The sequence below is a fragment of the Narcine bancroftii genome, chromosome 8 (assembly GCF_036971445.1).
Source record: "Narcine bancroftii isolate sNarBan1 chromosome 8, sNarBan1.hap1, whole genome shotgun sequence".
NCBI classification, from domain to species: Eukaryota; Metazoa; Chordata; class Chondrichthyes; order Torpediniformes; family Narcinidae; genus Narcine; species Narcine bancroftii.
The window spans coordinates 83,264,774-83,286,128 of NC_091476.1; the positions used below are offsets into that span (position 1 = coordinate 83,264,774).

Below are 21,355 nucleotides of genomic sequence, written 5' to 3' on the forward strand. Positions count from 1 at the left end.
GAGAGAGATGAGGCAGCCAGAAGCTGAGTGAGAAAAACAACAGATCCTTCACTCTCAATGTTGCCCATCTTGGAATCTAAATGTATTCACATCCTCTGTATTTAAAGGGACCTCTACTGACAATGTCTTGTTCATAAAAGATGAATTTGGAAGACTGGTGAGAGAAGATACTGGTGCAGAAATCAGGGCATTTAATCAGTTTGGATGAGCTAATAAAGATCCAAAAAACAAAATCATTGTGGAAGTTGTCTCTAAGGTCTCCTAAGAGTGGGGAATAATGTCAACAATATATCAAACAACAAATTAGTGAGCAAGTAACAGGGTGATAGTGTCATCATGGGTGTCCTATTTCTATATATTTGTTGATCAAATCAAATGAGCACTGTGCAGGATGAATCCTTGCAGTATATGCTGAACCTAGCACAAATCCCTGTCTGGTTCTCACCAGCAATGCAAAGATGATCCTGGTGTGGATAAACTGCCTTGACCAGGGGCAGGAACTACCTTTGCTTCAGGGCTGAGGTGAATGGTAACTTGAAGGTTGTAGCCTTTGCCAGCAACAGCCTGCACTCACTGTGCTGGCCAGCATGCAGCCCTGAGCTCTGTGTCTCCATGCTGAGTGGCTATACTACTCTCCCCTGTCCATCCAATAGAAGCTCACGCTGGTCAGCGTTGCACTCTGCCCAGTGGCTCGGTCCACAGTAAACTATGTGGTGATGAGATCACTTGAACCTCTTCATTGCTGGAGGAACATCAACTGAGCCCTCTACCATTGTTCTGCTGATTCATGCAGCATATGTCCACCTGTCAGTCTCATCTCTTTTCTCCTTTAACACAGACAACTGATCTCCTGACTCAGGCCATGAGTGAGCTGTCGCAGACATTAACAACAGACTACCGGCCAGCTCAGGGAGATTACCAGCGTGTGCAGTACATTCCGGTCTCTCAGCATATCCAGCCAGTTCAAGGGCAACAGTCTCAGCACATCCAGCTCCAGGTGGTGCAAGTGGCACAGGTGAGTGACGCATTGCAACGTGAAAATAAACAAGAACAAAACTCTGAACTTAATTGTAACTCCAAAAATACAAAGGTTGGAGTTCTTGTGACAGGAGCCAAAATTTCCTTGATCCATCACCTGTGTGTTTTGTGGAATGATGGCAGGTTATGTACAATCTCAGCATGGTCCCCTGGTCATAAATCTGGCACATCAATGGGGCCTTCGTCCCTCCCCGTCCTTGCTGACCAATCTGTCGATCCTCATTAGCCTCACACATTCACTCGGATGTAACCTTGCCCGGTTAAGTTTCGTGATTGTATTGAATGCCATTTCCTCTGGCAGTGAGTTGTAGATCTTACCCATTCTCTGTGTGCAAATTCCTTACCACTCTGATCCCTTTTAAACTTCTTTCTCTCAGCTTCAACCAAAGTCCTCTTCAGACGCCATCCAGGAGAAAATTATTCTGACCACGTTCTCTATCGAGGCCTCTTATAATTTTATACTCCACAGCCACCTTTGGTCAGGGTAAACATTCCCAGCCTATCCAATCTTTTTTGAAAACTCCAATCTTCCAAACCAGGCAACATCCAGGTCAATTTCCTCAGCACTCTGCAATGCAACCGCAATCTAACGTGTGTGAGGGGACTGGAGGCGATCGGTCAAGTGCAAGGAGCAGAATTGTAGTTTGATTCGGTCGGACCTTTGGGCTGATGGGCCTGTTCCTATGGAGACACAAAAGTGATGAAGAAAGTCAGCAGGTTGTGGAGCATCCATGGAAAGCAAGAGGCAGGCATCCTTTCAGACCTGAGCCGTTTGTTCGGAGTGCTGGAAATCAGTTGTGGGGGAGAGGAAGGTGAAGGGGAAGGAACATAGGCTGAGGGGTAAGAGGTGGGGAGATAGAAGAGAAAGAAGCTGAAAAGTGATAGGGGGGTGAGAGAGCAGAGACCGAAGGGTACCTCTCTGATTTGAGAACGGGGAGTGGATGGGAAGCTGCAGGAAAGGAAAGAGAGGGATAAGGGAAGAAAGATGGTGGGAGGAAGATGATGAAAATTGGAGGTGAGCATTGATGCTACTTTTATAGCGCTGAGGTGCAATATGAGGTGTTGTTCCTCCAATTTGTGGGTGGCCTTGGTTAGGGCAGATGTATTGTTGTGGCCATGGTGTGTGGAATTAAAATGGTTGGGCACTCGGATGTCCTTGTTGAGTAGCGGACAGAGTGGAAGTGCTCAGTGAAATGATCTCCCAGTCTGTGTTCAGTCTCTCTGATGTAGAGAGGGCCACATCAGGAACATAGGATGCAGTAGATGACTCCTATGGATTCACAAGTCAAGTGTTTCTTCACTTGTAATCACTATTTTGGGCCCCAAATGGTGGTAAGGGAAGAGGTGTGCGCATGTGTAGCTTGTGGTCACAGGGGTAGGTACCAAGAGGTGACTGGGGGAAGGAATGAGTGATGAGCGATCCCTATAGAAAGAAGGATGTATCTGTTGGTGGGATCCCATTGTAGATGGTAGAAATTGCAGAGAATGATAGGTTGGATGCGGAGGCTGGTTGGGAGGTAGGTAAGGGGGAATATCAGGCATCATGTGAGTGATCAGGGCAAATGTGCAGGAATAGAGATGTGGGTGAGGGCTGACCTAATGGCAGTAAAGAAGAAGCCACATTTTCTGAAGAAGGAGGACATCTCCCTAGATCGAAGGCCTCATTCTGGGACTAGATGAGGCGGAGAGGGGGGAATTGAGAGAATCCATGCAGGGTAGGAAGAGGTGTTGTCATGGAAACTTTTGGAGTTAGTGAGTTTATAAAAGATATCTGCAGATAGTTTGTCTCCTGAAGTGGGGACAGAGAGATTGAGAAAGTGAGCAAGTTGCCAGAGATGGACCAGGTAAATTTGAGTTCAGAGTGGAATTTGGCAGCGAAGTGGATAAAGTTGATAAGCTCTTCATGGGTGCAGAAGGCAGCACCAATGTCATCGTCAATGTAACAGAGAACAACCTGAGGACCATCACCTTTGTAGACTTGTAGCATGGATTGCTCCACCTATCCAACAAAAAGGTATACATATCTGAGACCCATGTGAGTACCTTTAACTTGGAGAAAATGAGATGGGCCAAAGGAGGTTATTGAGGGTGAGAACAAGTTTTGCTAGGTGGACAGGAGTGGTGGTGCAGGTGGACTGGTTAGGTCTGTAATTAATGAAATTGGCACAGTTAGTTCAGCTGTTAGCATAACCCTATTACAATGCCAGTGACCACGGTTAGAATCCATTGGTGTTTGTAAAGAATTTGTACATTCTCCCTCTGTGTGCTTTGGATTCATCCCACATTCTGAAGAAGTACAGGGGTTAGTTAATTGGTCACTGTGGGCTCATGAGCCGAAAGGGCTTGTTAGCACGCTGCATCTCTAATGCCAAAAACTGAAAAAAACAGAGAGCATTAAGGCCTTCTTTATGGTGGCTGGTGGAATCTTGGGTAAAGAGCTCCATGGAGAAAGCCAGATGGTCCAGCTCAGGGAACGAAATGCGGTCGAGATGATGGAGGGCATGTGAGGTGTTACAGATATAGCTGGGAAGGGACTGGACTGGGAGGAGAGGGGTGGAAATGGATTCAAGGTAAGATGATATGAGTTCATTGGGGCAGGAGCCCGCAGAGACAATGGGTCCTACTGGAGCAATTGAGTTTGTGGATCTTTGATAGAGGTAGCACTGGGCAGTGCAGGGTTGGGAAACAATGCGGGTAGAGGCTGCGGAAGGGAGAGGGGCGAAAGTGATGAGATCAGTGATGATGCAGGAGGCCGTGGCCTGTTGTTTTTATTGGGGTCCTGTTCAACAGGAAAGTAAGGGAGGTGACTGAAATCTGTTGTCTGGCTTCTGCAAGGGTTCACAACAACAACACCACTGTTTTAATTGTCCCCAATTGACTCGTTATGTGCACGGTTTCATAACTCCAAAGGAAATGGGCCAATGACAATTTTTCTCAAGTAAAATATTTCAGTAACAGTTGGGTCCAGAACAGTGATTCTCAACATTCCCTTCCCATTTACATACCACCTTAAGCAATCCCTTACTAATCACAGAGCACCAACGGCATAGGGATTACTTAAAGGGGTGTGTGAGTGGAAAGAAAAAGGTTGAGAACCTTTCTGGAGTGTAACAGTCATATCTTCACGCTGCCTAACCAATGTTTTGTAAAGTTGCAACATAATATCCCAACCTTAGTATTCTGTGCCCCCAAGCATTGAAGGCAAGAATGCCATGCGCCTACTTCACAACCCTATCTGCCATGTTGCCACTTTCAGGGAACTATGAGTCTGAACCCCAATGTCCCCTTGTTTATCAACAATCCTTGGTGCCCTATCATTTACAGTGCATCTCCTGTTCTTCTTTGACTTCCCAAAATGCATTACCTTGTAATATTAAAGGGTTACTTTCTCAAAAATTCAAAACAAGTAGAATTGGCCTGTAGTTACCTGATGTATCCCAGTTGGCCTTCTTCACTAAAGGAGCAAACATTAGCTATCCTCCATACGTAGCGAACGAGGACACCAAAATCTCTGATGGCCCTTCTTACTTCCCTCAATTTCCTGGGATAGATCTCATCTGACCCTGCGGATTTAAAAACCCTAATGCTTCCCATATCTAACAATTCCTTCTTCCTGATGCTGACCGACTCCAGACTATCCATGTACCTCTCCCTGAAATCACCTTCTTTGTCCTTTTCATTTAAATATTTTAATAAAACGACATGCCTTTATTTTGACAGTGAGCAGTTCTGAATTTTGGATCTCCAGATTTACCTGACCTTGTGAAGTGAGTTGAGAAGGAAAATGTCTTTTATAGCAGTGCACGTTGAGTAGTAAATGCAGAAGCTGCAACAACAAGGTTACCCGTTCACTGCTGTTCCTTCACGTAACCACTGCCCTTTAACCACTGCCCTTTAATTAGACAGAATCTTTTCAAAATGCAACTTTTATTTGCATTTCCCGCTTTCATCCCCAGCAAATTCTTCAAGGTTTCTTTATTGTCATGAAATTGTACAGAACTTAATGTTCCATGGAGTAAAACTGTGGTTGAAGTAAAAACACAATACTGGAGAAACTCAGCAGGTCAAAGAGTGTACTTTATATAGGAAAGATAAAGATTCATAACCAACATTTCAGGCTTGAGGCCTTCATCAAGGTGTAATATGACATAAAATTGTCTTCTCCTTGCTGTAAGGCAGACAAAGAATTGCCATTAGTGTCACCTGCTGCCCCTTATAGTAAAAGAGCAGGAGAGTCCCTTCAGAGTCCCTGGGTGTCTGTGCATTAGCCTCGAGTGCTCCTGAAGCAACACAGGCTCCTGTGATGCATCGGCAAACCGAGCTCCAGATCCAAACCTCCGACACGACTGGGAATCCTTCAGGAGCCCTACCTGCCCTCAGCACCCTCATAGAGGGTGGTGAATCTGTGGAATTCATTGCCACAGAGGGCAGTAGAGGCAGGTTCATTAAATATATTTAAGAGGGAATTAGATCTATTTCTTCAGTATAAGGGTATTAAAGGTTACGGAGAGAAGGCGGGGACGGGGTACTGAACTTTAAGATCAGCCATGATCTCGTTGAATGGCGGAGCAGGCTCGAAGGGTCGAATGACCTACTCCTGCTCCTATCTTCTATGAATCCCATTTCGGATACCTTGTTCCCATGAGCCAGTCTCCAGCACCCCATGTAGGTCCCCCGAATGCAGGTCGCCAGCAGCCTGTGTGGGATCCTCAGCTGCTGAGCCCCTCGCTGCTCCACTGCTGTGGTCACTGCCCTGTACGGTCATCTTCTCTGCTTCCCCTTCTTGACAGGGGTTGTTCTCCCCATTTCTGGTTCCCTGTATCAGTCTGCTGCTTCTTGGAGTCTACAACCTCTCATGGCCGCTTCGGAACAAAAGCGTTGCCATCTTGGATACAGACCTGTAGTTGCAGGGTTTTTGTTTAAGAGCACTGTCAGCTCCTATAATAGGCCATTTGAAATCTGTACAGAGTTGCCGGCATTAGGAACTCTTCAGAGTTGCGCTGTGTCTCTGCTTCCCTCTCACTCAGATCCATACTAATGGCAGCACTGCCTTTTTTATTAAAAGTGTAAAATAATGAAATACTGTTTTAACTCTTCTGCAGAACAATTATGAAATGTTATCTGAATTTTGTTCTATGGTAAAAACGATAGTTGCTTCAGACTCACTTTTCACTGGAAATGCTTCTCTATCTATCTAATATCTTTATTCATAAACACTTAAATTACATCATCCCTAATTTTCTATACCCAAAACAAATGCTATCAACACTACAAATTCGCATATCGTCACAGTCGCTCCACAGCAGATGCAATATCACTGGCTCTCCACTTAGCTCTGGATCACCTCAAAGACAGCAACTCATACATACAGCTGCTGTTCATTGACTATAGCTCGGCTTTCAACACCATTTTTCCCTCAGTGCTGGTCAATAAGCTACAAACCATAGGCCTCTGTACCCCACTCTGCAACTGGATCCTTGACTTCCTCATCGGAAGACCACAGTCAGTATGAATTTGGAAACAATGTCACCTACTCACAGATCATCAACACAGGTGCACCCCAAGGATACCTGCTTGTCCACTGCTGCTCTACTCACTCTACACCCAGGACTGTGTGACCAGGCACAATTCCAATGCCATCTGCAAGTTTGCTGATGACACAGGTACACAATCCTTTATCCAGAAACCTTCGGGGACAGTGTGTTCCGAATTTCGGATTTTTCCAGATTTCAGAAACCCAAATTTAAACCCACACGAATTGTGCTGCCATATCCACCCCCACCCCCTTCCAGTCGCGCTGCCATCTCCCCTCTCTCTCCCCTGCGCCCACCTGACTCGCGTTGCCGGTCTCTTCCCCCACGTCCGCCCGACTCGCATTGCTGGTCTCTCCCCCGCACCCACCTGACTCGCGTTGCCAGTCTCTCCCCCCACACCCGCCCGACTCGCGCTCCCGGTCTCCCTTCCGCCCAACTCGCGCTGCCGGTCTTTTCCCCCTTGCCTGCCCAACTCGCGCTGCCGTCTCTCTCCACTTGCCAAATTTTAGATGTCTGGATAAAGGATTCTGTACCTTGTAAGGTAAAACATCATGAGATGGGAATGTGTAAGGAGTTACCCTGCCCTGTACAGGGCTGTAACAAGATGTAAATGCATCCTTGTACTTACAAGATAAGAGAGACATTGATGGATTGAGAGGCAGGAAGCTAGCAGGGAAAGGATAGCAACAGTTTTAGTCATTGGACAAGTAATGATATGATGATGTTCTAAGCATGTATCCAAGGGTATAAAAAATCACCATTTTGCTGATAACGGCAGAATGCATTCTCCGACTAACATGTTTAGTCGCAAGTGTTACAATCCGGTAATAAAGAACAAAGAACCCTGATTTCGACTCAGCCTGGTGTTTGTCTCACTCATTCATGAACAAAGCAGACCTAACAACCTGTACCACAGTTGTTGGCAGAAACACAAACAGCAATGAGGAAGTGTACAGGAGGGAGATAGATCAGCTCATTGAATGGGGTAATGACAACAACTTTGTTCTCAATGTTGGCAAAACCAAGGAGATAATTGTGGACTTCAGGAGGAAGTCAGGGGAACATGATCCTGTCCTTATCGAGGGCTCAGTAGTGGAGAAGGTCAAGAACTTCAAATTCCTGGGTGTTAACCTCTTTGAGGATCTGTCCTGGAGCCTCCATGTTGATGCAATCTCAAAGAAGGCTCACTAGCGGCTATACTTTGTGAGGTGTCTGAGGAGATTCGGTTCGTCACTGAAGACTCTCGTAAACTTCCACAAGTGTACTGTGGAGAACCTTCTGCCAGGTATGGAGACGCCAATTCTCAGGACAAGAATAAACTCCAGAGGGTTGTTAACTCAGCCTGCGATATCACAGGCACCAGACTTCACTCCATCGAGGGCAGCTACATGACGCAGTGTCTTTAAAAAGCAGCCTCTATCCTCAAAGACTCCCATCACCCAGGCCATATCCTCTTCACTCTGCTATCATCAGGGAAAAAGGTACAGGAGCCTAAAGACGAGCACTCAGCGGCACAAATACAGCTTCTTCCCCTCCGCCATCAGATTCCTGAATGCTCAATGAACCAAAGACACTGCTTTACTTTTTGAGCACTATTCGTTAGTTTTCTATAATAATGTTGAAAGATGGTTATAAGATGAATATTTGCTGTGACGCTGCCCCAAAATACTGAATTTCATGACTTGTTCATGACAATAAATTCTGATTCTGAATTAGCACTCAAAACAGAAAATTAGGGCAGAGTTAAACATGAAACCAGTGGCAGAAATCTCGAGAGGGTCCAAGATAATGAAAGGGAAATGTTCATGAAACTTTGGTGGTGGTATTCAGAAGTACTTCCTTTCTTTCATTCTAAAATAGTTGTATTGAATTTAACATATAAATCCTGCATACAAAATCTTCTAATAAAACAAATAACAGGTCATATCATATACATATCACAAATTACTATCAATATATATCAAAAGACCTATCCATATTTGTTTACAGTACAACTTTGATTATCTGAAATGGTTGGGTCCGGGCCTATGTAACTGGTCATTTTTTTTTAAAACAGCCCAGTAACAACATTGTAACAGTGTTTAAAATATAACAAACCACAAGGCAAGACTTTTTTAAGTATTAAAAGTTTAATTCTCACCAAAAAATGTTGGCCACTGCCAATCACAGACGAACCATATGCAGCTGCCAGTCACCAACACTGTCACTGATCCCCAGGGCCGATGGAAGACTCACTGACGAGTCAGTGGGCTCCAATCTCCCCGGTCACTGGAGCTCCCGATGCCGGAGTCCCGACTCCGAATCCTCCCCTAGGCCTACAGCACACGCACACCAGGAAAATAGGCTGAGAGGTGAATTCATATTCAGCATCCGGTGTGCCAAGGAGGGTGGGAGGGAAAGGTGAGGGAATGCCACTGAGCCTGAGGTTCCGCTCCCACCCTGGAGCCTGATGTCCCTGCTCCTGTCCGGGAGCCCGAGGTCCCCACTCCCGCCCAGGAGGGCGGTCTCCTTGATGATGAAGACAGTGGCCCACAGTTTGAGAGGGAAAGTTGGAGAAAAAAGGCAATAGGGGAACGCAAAGAAGCAATAGAATGAGAGAGGGGAGGGAGTTACATGAAACGAGGACAATCATCCTTTTAATTTCATATCAAGTAATTTTTTTTAAACCGTGAGGTAGTTTGGCTCTGAAAAAAATTGTGGATAAATGAAGATTTTGGAGAATCGAATTTCGGATCATCGGAGTTGTACTGTATTTAACAATATTTCTTAAAAATAATTCTGGATGGAAATAAGTAAACTACATTAGACAATCCCTTGGTCTAAACAAAGAGTAAATTCTATCTAATTTAATGATATGATCTATGACAACCATAATTAAACCCAGATTTAACAAATACTTCCAATGATCTGGTGTTCACAATATGGTGGTCACTGTGCTGGAGAATTGATCAGAGACTGTGCCCCTGCAATTCTGCATCCCACCTCCAACCTCTGTGGCTTTGGCTGCCTCATAAGATGAGTGAACAGCATCTCATCCTGTGGACATGGTGCATTGAGCCAGGAGGTTCATTGATTTCATAGCACATATCACTTTGTTTTGACTCTCCCAATTCCAGCATTTGGTTTTGTTCTTTTTTTTTAACAATAGATGGGTCAGCGCCCACATTGTCATCAGAGGGTATGTAAGGCATCAGACTCAGTTGGGCCAGTTGTTATTCAATTGCTGGGCTTCAGTGGGTGGGTTGAGACTGCACCGACTGAGATTCTAGACAGTGGTTATTGTCCATGAAAGATGTAAGTGCCAGGATTTAGCTCTAATACTGCATTACATTCAGTATCTGGACTGATGTGGGACATGGCCACTTGGATGGGTTTGTATCAAAGCTCAGGCAGAAGAAAGAGTAAAAAGGTACTCATTTTTGAATACATTGGCATGATTATGGCTTGAGGTGATTGCAGTGCTGTGTGGTTCTGAGAGTTAATGCCTCCACCTATATCCCTCTCACTTCAGGCTTCCTCTCATCAGAATCAGCATTCCACGGTGGACGTCAGCCAGTTGCACGATCCTCAAGGCTTTGCCCAACATGCCATTCAGGTCCAGCATGTCCAGGTTGCTGAGCAGTCGAGCACCATGCCCCCTTCTGGTTCCCAGGTAACTGATCAGAACTGTGCAAGACTGATTTTTATCAGCTTGGGGTGAGGACAAAAACTGACAGGGTTTTCTGCTCTGGCAACGTTCTGAGCATGCCTCTGGGAAATCGCCTGGGAGTTCAGATTTGGTGGTGCTTTGGCCCCTTCTCCCGTAATGTTCAGCTGTCCTTCCCAGATATATGGTAAATGTCACGCTGACATTGGTGGATGTGTTGGGATGGGGGTTCTTGCAAGGATGAGATACCTCGTACTGACCTGGTTGTCTGAATAATCTGATGAAGTGCTGCATAAATGCCTGTTTTCTTCAGTTGTTCTGCTGGGCTAAGCCATTGAAAGTCATTTGAATATTGTTTCAAGATCGGCAACTTCTCCTTCTTGCACTGAACAGTGAGATCAATACCCTTGCAGGGAGGTTTGCGACTTGCAAGGGTTTAAATTAGAGTGAGCCAGGGATTGGACCCATAATCACAATGGGGAGACTAAATCTAATGTAGAAAATAGAAGGTATGACCAGGCTGCACCTGAACAGGAGAGGATCTAATATCCTGGTGGGCAGGTTGGCTGGAGCTGTTGGGAAGTTTAAGAAGGGGGTGGCAACCAGGATAAGAGGGAACTGGGTAGAGCAGAAGAATTGCAGTGAGATTGTGAGAAAGGATAGGCAGTCAATAGAGAAAAACAGCAAGTGAGATTAAGGATTTAACTTGGGAACAAAATTGAAATGGGTGATGAATACAGCAGTGAAGGTCTTGTATTTAAATGCCTGGTGATCGAGTAGTGCAGGTGGAAGTTGGCAGGTATGACCTTGTGGTTGAGTCACAGCTGAAAGAAGACCACAGCTGGGAAATAAATATCTATGATACATATTGTACCAGAAGGACAGGAATGTAGGGAGAGGGGGTGGGTGGTTCCACTAATTAAAAATGGAATTAAGTCTTTGGAGAGAGGATTGATTGGATCAGAAGATATAGAATCTCTGTGGATAGAATTAGAAACTTTCAGGGTAAAAAGACCCTTGTGGGTCCAAACTGAACCAGAATGTGGCCGGCAAAGAGGGAGATATTGAAGACATGCATAAAGGGCAATGTTTCAATAGTGTTCCATTCACCCCCCCCGGCCCCCAAAACTACCCAAAACATTCCCCTTCCTCTCCTAACGGTCACCAGCTAGCTTCTCTTGCCTATTGGGTGTGACTGTCTCATTCTGTCTATCACCCCTTCTGCCTCCCAAATAACCATATAACCGTTTACAGCACGGAAACAGGCCATGTCGGCCCTTCAAGTCCGTACCAGTTCACTTGAACAACTCCACTAGCTCCTCCACAAACTCCTGAGGAAGTAGAGGCAATCTGAAGTTCATCAGCTCCCTAACTGCAAGAAGCCGCAGCTGGATGCATTGCTTGCAGAGATACATGTACTGTCCCAGATTTCCACATCCTGCACTTGGAGCATACCCCTCCCCTGACTACTATCTCCACCACCTCCTCTGGGTTATTATATAAAGATCTTACCTGTACCTGCAGCATGTCGTCAGCCTCTGCTCCCCAAAGCCTCTCGTCAAAGCCTCTAACTCACCTTTCCCACACTGGGCCACACGCACATTGACTGCTCCAACAATGGCTGCTCCTCATGTGCCTGATTTACTTTTTATTTGTTCCTCCTAATGAATTTCAATTCCATTGGACCGCTTAAGCCTTGCAAATGCTCCTTTTTAAACTCTTCTCCCCAACCTGTGCATAACTCTCTCTCCTTGTGATATGATTGGTCCACTAAAGCCTTTGGAGCACTGACTATACTTGGGTAAGCTTCATCGTCATGGCAAGCGGAGAGGTTGGACCTTGAGTCAGGGGCCTAAACTGGGGGATGGTGGATTTCAGAAGTAGAAGTGGGGGAGACGGGAGATTGCAAATGCTGGTATTTGGAGCAGGAAACAATCTGCCGGAGGAACTCGGTGGGGTGAACAGCCTCAGCTGGAGGAAAGGAATGGTTGACATTTTACGTCAGAACCTTTCATTGGCAGATTGCATTTTGCATGGGTGCAAGTATATGGGAGGAGTTTCTGGGGGAAGGTGGGTAGAGCAACATCAGATGGCAAGGCATTTAAAACTGAGAAGTTAAAAGATTAAGATCAGTGTGTCTGTAAGGGTAAAAAGCAAAGATGGTAAGCTTGGAGAACCTTGCTAAGAAAGGATTTTGAAAGTTGATCAGGAAAAAGAAAGATTTTGTGTGGGGGAAATTGGAAATTGTTATTAGGTTTTCAGGGATAAGTAAGAAGGGCATAAAGACCATGGAAAGTTGTATTTCATCAGTTTCTTAGATGTAAGAGGGTAAATAAGGGTTTATCTATATGTGGAGCCAGTGGATAGAAGCAAGGTCCTGAATGACTACTTTTTACTGGTATGGTCCTCCAGAAACCAGAAATGAATCTGATTGTTTTATTTAATGGGTAAACTCACCTTGGAGCTACAGTTGAATCTTGTATTCAGCACTATTGCCAATAATGTATCCTTCTGGCCCATTCCACACTTTAAAGCAGAATTTTCTGTAAATTCACTTTGTACTCAGATGGTCTGGAGCACGTCTGGATCAGGAAGAAGTGTTCAAAACATTGGCACACAATAATGAGGATAAATCCCCGGGGCCTGATGGATCTATGCCAGGATGAGGAGATTGTTGGGGCTCTGATGCAGAATTTTCCACTATCATTAGCCTTGGGTGAAGTACAGCAAAATGGAGTATAGCTGATACTGCACCACTGTTTAAAAAGGGTTGGAGGGACAAGATGGAAACTACAGTCTGATGGGCCTTTCTTCAGTGTGGGGAAGGGGCTGGAGATGATTCTGAGGGACAGGATTTATGTTCACTTCTAAACCAGGGGTTGATTAAGGAGTTTTGTGCAGGGCCAATTAATGACTTGAATCTGATGGGCTTTTGAGATGGTAACTCAGAATGTTGATGCAGGTTGTGCAGTGGACATGGTTCACATGGACTTTTGATAAGATCCTGTGTGCTTGGCTGGTTCACAAAGGCAATCCAGAGCAATCTGAGACCTGCTGGCTGGATCCAAAATTGGCTTAGGGATAGGAGGCAGAAGATAGTGGTGGACAGGTGTTCATCTGACTACATCTGAAACCAGTGATGTTCTGCAGTGATCAGGCATGGAACCTTTGTTTTATAAGAGATATATATATTATACACACACATAAACATATTTAGGGTGTCATTTTAGTAGTAGTTGTTAGCAAAATGCTATTACAGCGCCAGTGACCTGGGTTCAAATCCTTCACTCTCTTAAAGAGTTTGTTCGTTCTCCTCACATCCAAGTGGGTTTCCTCTCGGTGTTCCAGTTTCCTCCCATATTTCAAAGATGGACAGGGTTAGTCAGTTAATTGGTCACATGGGTGTATTTCAACAGTGTGGACTCATGGGCCAGAAGGGTTTGTTACCTTTAAATTATCTCAAAATTAAAATTGAAACTTCCATGGTAGACAATGTGGACGTGATTGTTGAGAGGATTGTGCTGTTGGATTCTGGCTGCATTAAGTTTGAAAGCTTCAAATTCTTGCAGTTCCACCTAGAAATTTTACAAAATGCATTTCAGTATTCTGGATTTTATTTGAAATCAAAATGCTGAAAATATTCATCAGGGCTGAACTGGCCTGTTCTGTGCTGTAAGTGGTTATATGGTTATATGGTCAGGCAGCCACAGAGAAATAAAATGTCTGGGCTTTGGGTTTGATTACCTTTCGCTTGGCACTCTCTGACCTGAGAATTTTCAGCAGTTTGGGTGGGTGTTGTTTCAGTTCCAGCCTTTGCAGTTTTGTTTTCATTTTGCTGCTGTCTATTTCAAAGTGGTTTCCTTGCCCTGAATCCTATCATACAGGAGTCAGGAAAGGAAGGGGATGAGACATTGAGTCTAAGAGTTGGGATATCATGTTGCAGCTATACAAAACATCACTGAAGAGTATTGAGTACACTGCAAACGCGGCACCAATATGCATTTACTGAGTCTGTCATGATCTTTGAAATGTGTGTTTGATTGCAGACTGGGAGCGGCCAGCCACTAAGCCCTGCGTCACAGCAATCACAAGAACTTAGTCCTTCCCAGATGCAGAGTGGAACGCCGACACAAAACCAGGGCTTGCAACAGCAACCGGCAACAACTGTGCAGCACACATACCTTCCCAGCACATGGGGAACCTTTCGCAACTACTGTAAGTCCTTGTTCTATGAAGATCGGCGTGGAAACAGACCCAGTCAGATCATGTCCTTTGTTCATGCAGGAATCTGTCTGCTTGGGGGAACTGACACATTTGGCCGAAAACCTTTGGAATTCCAAGTTGAACTTGGTTATGTTGAAACTGTGCTGATTACTTTGTCACCACACCTGGATCTGAATCAACCATGCAAATATTGACAGTATTTGGAGGTCACTCATCTGTACCATTCTGCAATAAAACACTGGATAAACTCTGAAGATGAAGCAGCAAAAAAAATTCTGATGATGCCCTGGCTAAACAAGAACATATCAATCTCTCCCTGAAATGCATCCAATGACCTGGCCTCCATACCATCTGTGTCAATAATTTGGATGAAAAAATTCCTATGAATCTCTGTTCTAAGCAGACACCCTTTATTCTGTCCATGCCTTACAACATTCAAAATGTTTCAATGAATCCCCCTTCAAACTCTTAAATTCCAACAAATACAGGCCAAGAGCAGTCAAATGCTCCTCATATAACCCTTTCATTCCCCCTATCATCCTAGTGAACCTCCTTTGAACTCTCTCCAATGTCAGCACATCCTTTCTTAAATGAGGTGCCTAAAACCACTCACAATCCTCCAAGTGATGTCTCACCAGTGTCTTATGAAGCCTCAACATCACATCCCTGCTCTTCTATTCCTCTTGAAAGGAATACCAGCATTGCATTTGCCTTCTTCGCCACTTTCAACCTGCAAGTTCACCTTCAGCCTATCCTGCACGAGGACTCCCAGGTCCCTCTCCATCTGGGTATTTTCAATTTTCTCCCCATTTTAAAAAGTCTGCTCATTTATTTTTCTCAACCAAAATGCATGACTGTACACTTTGTGACATTATATTTCACATTTAAATGTTGACTTTCATGCCATCTGCTCAAGGCCACCCTGCATGTGAGTTTTGTTCTGAAATTCAGTCAATAGTAATTCTATTGATAGCAGAAGAACCAGTTCATTTGCTTTTGATATTGATGGTTGGAACCATAGTCATAGAAAACTGCAGCACATATCAGGCTCTTTGGCCCTTCTCGTCTGTGCTGAACTATTATTCTGTCTCATCCCACTGACCTGCACATTCCATACCCCTTCCATCCATGTACCTATCCAAATTTTTCTTAAATGTCAAAATTGAGCCTGCATTTACTAAATCAGCTGGCACACTCCCACTACTCTGTCTGTAGAGGTCGCATGGTTAGTGTAGTGGTTAGCCCAACACTGTTACAGCAGCAGCAATTGGATCTGGGGTTTGAGTCCCATAAGGAGTTTGTACATTCTCCTCGTGTCTGTGTGGGCTTTTCCTGGGGGCTCTGGTTTCCTCCCACCATTCAAAATGTACTGGGGTTGTCGAACAATTAGGTGTAATTGAGCAGCACGGGCTTGTGGGCTGAAATGGCCTGTTACCCAACTGTATGTCAAACAAAAAAATTTCTTTTAAACTTTTCCTCGTTCACCCTTAACCACTTCCTCTAGTTTTGATCTCTCCTAACCTAAGTGGAAAAGGCCTGGTTGTATTTTCTCTGTCTCCACTGATCATAACTTTAAATACCTCTATCAAATCTCCCCTCATTCTTCTACACTCCAGGGAATAAAGTTTAACCTTTCCCTGTAACTCCAGTTCCTGAAGTCCGGGCAACATCCTAGTAAATCTTCTCTGCCCTCTTCATCTTATTGATACCCTTCCTATAGTTAGAAGACCAAAACTTCACACAATACACCAAATTTGGCCTCACCAATGTCTTGTACTTCACCACATCATTCCAAATCCTGGATTCAATAATTTGATTGATGAAGGCCAATGTGCCAACAGCTCAAACCTATCTACTGTATCTGTGATGCCACTTTCAGGGAATTATGTATCTATTCTCAGATCCCTCTGTTGTACCGCACTCCTCAGCATCCCACCATTTATACGTTGGCTTGTTCTACCAAAATGCAACACTTCACACTTATCTGCATTAAATTCCATCTGCCATTCTCAGAATTGGAATTTATTCATTTTGCTGCTCATTTTACCAGCTGGTCCAGATCCCTCTGCAAGCTTTGAATGCCTTCTTCGCTGTCCACAATCTCCAATCTTTGTGTCCTCTGCAAAAATGCTGATCCAATTTACCATATTATTATCCTGATCATTAAGATAGATGACAAGTAACAATGGATCCAGCCCCGATTCTTGAATCACACCACTAGTCATGGGCCTCCAGTCAGAGAGGCAGTCAACCACTACCATTCTCTGGCTTCTCCTGTAGGGTTGTGGAAATTAGATTGGTTATGACAACAGCTCTTGAATCGTGGATTGTCATTTTTCAGGTTGAAGGTACTTTAGGACAAGAATGAGTGCCTTGAACCTGTTCTACTGCTCAGTGGGGTCATGACAGCTCTCTCTCTTGTCTTCAAGCCTTGCTCACAAAAATCTTATCTATTAACCTTACTGACCCCAGATAAGAGGGATATCAACTTGAATGAGTGGTTGTAGTGTTGAGGTTGTCTCGGATACTCCCACAAAAGGAATTTTTTTTTTTCTCCCATAATGAACTAATCGCCTTATTCTTAGAAATACAATTCTCGTGTTAGTAATGCATAGATCATTAACCCTGACACAAATCTGCATGGGAATTTTTCTTGTAAATATTGTTGCTCCTTCTTGAGGCTCCAGATGGGCTTACTGGAATGCAATTCATCAAATTGACTTACTTTGATAAATGTCAGTGTTTTAGAAAATCAGAGCGGAAAACTGTGTGTGGAGCCTAGAGAAATGGGGGAGATATTGCACAGTTTCTTTTCTTCGGTATTCACTAAGGAGAAGGATATTGGGAGATGTGAGATTAAAAAAAGCAAATTGGGTAAATATGGGGAATATAGAGATTACAAAAGGTGTAGTTTTAAGGCTTTTGAAGAATATAAAGGTGGATAAGTCTCCGGGACCAGACGGGATCTTCCCCAGGACATTGAGAGAAGTGAGGGAGGAAATAGCAGAGGCTCTGGCGGTAATTTTCCAAATGTCATTAGATATGGGGATACTGCCGGAGGATTGGCGCATTGCGCATGTGGTTCCGTTATTTAAAAAGGGTTCAAGGAGGAAGCCTGGCAACTATCGGCCTGTAAGTTTGACGTCTGTGGTAGGTAAATTAATGGAGAAAATTCTTAGAGATAGTACTTATAAACATCTGGATAGACAGGGTCTGATCAGGAGCACTCAACATGGATTTGTGGGAGGAAGGTCATGTTTGACCAATCTGATTGAATTTTTTGAAGAGGTGACTAGGAATGTGGATGAGGGTAGCGCAGTGGATGTTGTCTATATGGACTTCAGTAAGGCCTTCGATAAGGTACCACATGGAAGGTTAGTTAGGAAGGTGCAGTCTTTAGGTATAAATTTTAAGATAGTCAAATGGATTGAACATTGGCTGAAAGGGAGAGGCCAAAGGGTGGTAGTGGATAATTGTCTGTCAGGTTGGAGGCCGGTGACCAGTGGTGTGCCTCAAGGATCTGTATTGGGCCCATTGTTGTTCGTTATATACATTAATGATCTAGATGATGGGGTGGTTAATTGGATTAGTAAATATGCAGACGATACTAAGATAGGTGGAATAGTGGATAATGAAGAAGGTTTTCAAGGATTGCAGAGGGATTTGGGCTGCTTAGAAAAGTGGGCTGAAAAATGGCAGATGGAATTTAATGCTGATAAGTGTGAGGTGCTTCATTTTGGTAAGAAGAATCAGAATAGGACATACGTGGTAAATGGGAGAGCATTGAGGAATATAGAAGAGCAGAAAGATTTAGGAGTAACGGTACATCGTTCCCTGAAGGTAGAAACTCACGTGAATAGGGTGGTGAAGAAGGCTTTTAGTATGCTTGCCTTTATCAATCATTGCATGGAATATAGGAGTTGGGAGGTAATGTTGAGATTGTATAAGGCGTTGGTGCGGCCTAATTTGGAGTTCTGTGTGCAGTTCTGGTCGCCTAATTATAGGAAGGATATAAACAAAGTGGAGAGAGTGCAGAGAAGGTTTACCAGAATGTTGCCTGGGTTTAAGCATCTGGAGTATGGGGAGAGATTGGACAGATTGGGTCTTTATTCTTTGGAGCGTAGAAGGTTGAGAGGGGATTTGATAGAAGTATTTAAGATTATGAAAGGGATAGACAGAATGGATGTGGATAGACTATTTCCGTTAAGAGGAGGAAAGATTAAAAATGAGGACATGAGTTAAGAATTAAGGGGCAGAGGTTTAGAGGTAACATGAGGGGGAACTTCTTTACTCAGAGAGTGGTAGCCGTGTGGAATGATCTTCCGGGAGAAATAGTGGCGGCGGAGTCAATTGTATTATTTAAGAAAAGGTTGGACAGGTATATGGATGAGAAGAAGATGGAGGGTTATGGGCATTGTGCAGGGAGGTGGGACTAGAAAGGGGTGTTTGGTTCGGTGCGGACTAGAAGGGCCTAATGGCCTGTTTCCGTGCTGTAATTGTTATATGTTATCTTCACTGAACTGTGATCTGACGTTTATCCCTTTGTGTTCTGGTTCTGATGGTACAAGTACGTGCAGCTCCCTTCGTTGAACTCCACATACATAAATTGTTTCAATTGTAATGAAATGATGAGGACTTGGCACGGATCAGCGATATCATCACAAATTGGACTCTTCCAATCACTCATCTCTATATCACAACTCCTACCTTGTGTAATCTATGTAACCTCTCAAAAGGCAAATGAGACTGCAGCTAAATACCTCATTGTGAACTAATATCTCTCAGGCATGGAGAGGTGCTGTTCAAAGTTAGTTAAGTGAAATGGTACAATCATCTGATAGGAGGATCATCTCATTATTCATAATTTAATAATTTACTGAACTGCCTGAAGAAGGGCTCAGGTCCAGTGGTCAACTGCCTATTTTTTTTCCCATGGACACTGAGCTCCTCCTCAGCACTTTTGTTTCCTGCACTAAACTTCCACTCTCTTCTCCCATGAGCAGCTTTATTAGTCATGTGAATATTTACAGTTAGAGCCGCGGAGATATATTAACACAGAAACAGGCCCTTCGGCCCAATCTGAGCTCGTCCCATTTTCCTGCATTTGACCCACATCCCTCTATCATTCCTTTTCATGTATGTATCCAAATGCCTTTTAATGTCCTAATTGTACCCACCTCTATCACTTCCTCTGGTAGCTCGTTCCAAAGACACTGAATGTAAAAGTACCTCCTCAAGTCCCTTTTAAATCTTTCCCACCCATTTTAAACCAATGAACCTTGGCGCACTTTCCTTTGGGAAGAGAACATAGAAGAGTACAGCACAGGAACATGTGAATGGGCTGAACACGATGTACAAATCAAACTAAGAATCTACTGCGTGCACCTGATAAATGTAGTCCACTTCCGTCATTCATGTGTCTATCTGGAAATATTTTAAATGCTACTGTTGTATCTACTTCCACCGTTATTCCAGGTACCTGCCAAGATCGATGTAAAATATTTGTCCAACACATCTCCCTTGTCCTTACTGCCTCTCACCTACAATGCATGTCCTCCAACGTGTGATGCATTTGCCTGGGGAAAAGATTCTGACTATCCACCTTATCAGTGCCTCTCATAATCATCTCCCCTCAGTCTCCAACATTCCAGAGAAAACAACTAAAGTTTGCCCAGTCTCTCCCCCTGACTGGTATCCTTTAAACCAGGCAACATCCTGGTGAACTGCTTCTGTACCATTCCAAAACCTCCACATCCTTCCTGTCGTGGGGCGACCAGAATTGCACGGTTAGACAAAGTGCGGTCTCACTGAAGTCTTGTATAGCTGCCACGTGACCTTTGTACTTTTATACTGTGCTCTGCCCAATGAAGGGAAGCATACATGATACTTTCTTTGCCATTTTATCTACTTGCATAGCCTCTAACAATAAGCTCTGGACCTGGACCCCTGTCATTATTTGTATACACTCCCCTGACATTTGTCTGGATTTAAACCATCAGACATTTCTGTGCCTATATCAATAACTAATCTGAATCCAGTTGTATTTACTCCATAAGTGGGGTGAAACCAGAGCAACCAAGGGAAACCCAGACGTGTCATGGAGAGAACATACAAACTCTTTACAGATAGAGCTGGATTAGAACCTCTTTCGCTGGCACTGTAATAGCATTGTGTAATCTCCTTGGTGATTACTGATCCAAAGTATTCATTCACTCCCTCTGACTCCAAGCACACATTCCTCCTTTGACCCTGAGAGGTCCTATCCTCTCTCTAGTCATCCTCTTGTTTTTAATGATCATTTGAAATGTTGTGAGATTTTCTTTAATCCTGCTTACCAAGGCCACTTCATGGCCCCATTTGGCCTTTCTAATGCCTTGCTTGACTTCTTCCTGGGAGTCTTTATATTCCTCCTTGAGCCTTTTCTGCAAGTAGCTTCCTGTACAATACATATTTCTTAACTAAGTTTATGATCTCTCTCATCATCCAGGGATCTCTTACCAAGACATCTTTATCCTTCCTTCACATTGGAACATGCTGGTCTTGGACTCTATTAGTTGGATCAAAGGTTCCTTCTATTGTCATGAGCTAATACATTAAAAATGTAATTAAACATGCCAGTTGTGGGCTTGCCTGATAACACTTTGCTCCCCAGCTCCTGTCTAATCCTGTCATAATTTTCCTTCCCCCATGTTGTAATTTTCTACAATACCCATGCTTATCTTTGACCATAAACTTCTTGAAAATTAATTTAAGGAAGAGTGATAACTAAACCCAAAATGTCCCCCCTCTGAAACTCTGATCACCTGGTCAGGCTCATTTGCCAATACACTTAACAAATTCTGCACCATATAAGCCTCCAGCCCTAAGGACATCCCATCAATTTGGGGAAATTAAACAATCCTTTTGCAACTTT

General features: G+C 44.0%; 1 protein-coding gene across 10 annotated transcripts in view; it reads left to right on the plus strand.

Annotated features, from left to right (window-relative positions):
- Positions 1-21,355, plus strand: part of prdm10 (PR domain containing 10) — a 385,295-nt gene that overhangs the window by 348,429 nt on the left and 15,511 nt on the right. For 8 of the 10 annotated variants that reach the window (XM_069894370.1, XM_069894369.1, XM_069894366.1 and 5 more), the window contains 3 exons: positions 839-1,015; positions 10,084-10,224; positions 14,265-14,433. In XM_069894370.1, coding sequence (XP_069750471.1) covers positions 839-1,015; positions 10,084-10,224; positions 14,265-14,433 — 487 coding nt within the window. The remainder of the gene's footprint in view (positions 1-838; positions 1,016-10,083; positions 10,225-14,264; positions 14,434-21,355) is intronic. The other 2 variants (XM_069894371.1, XM_069894372.1) reach the window with 2 other exon arrangements.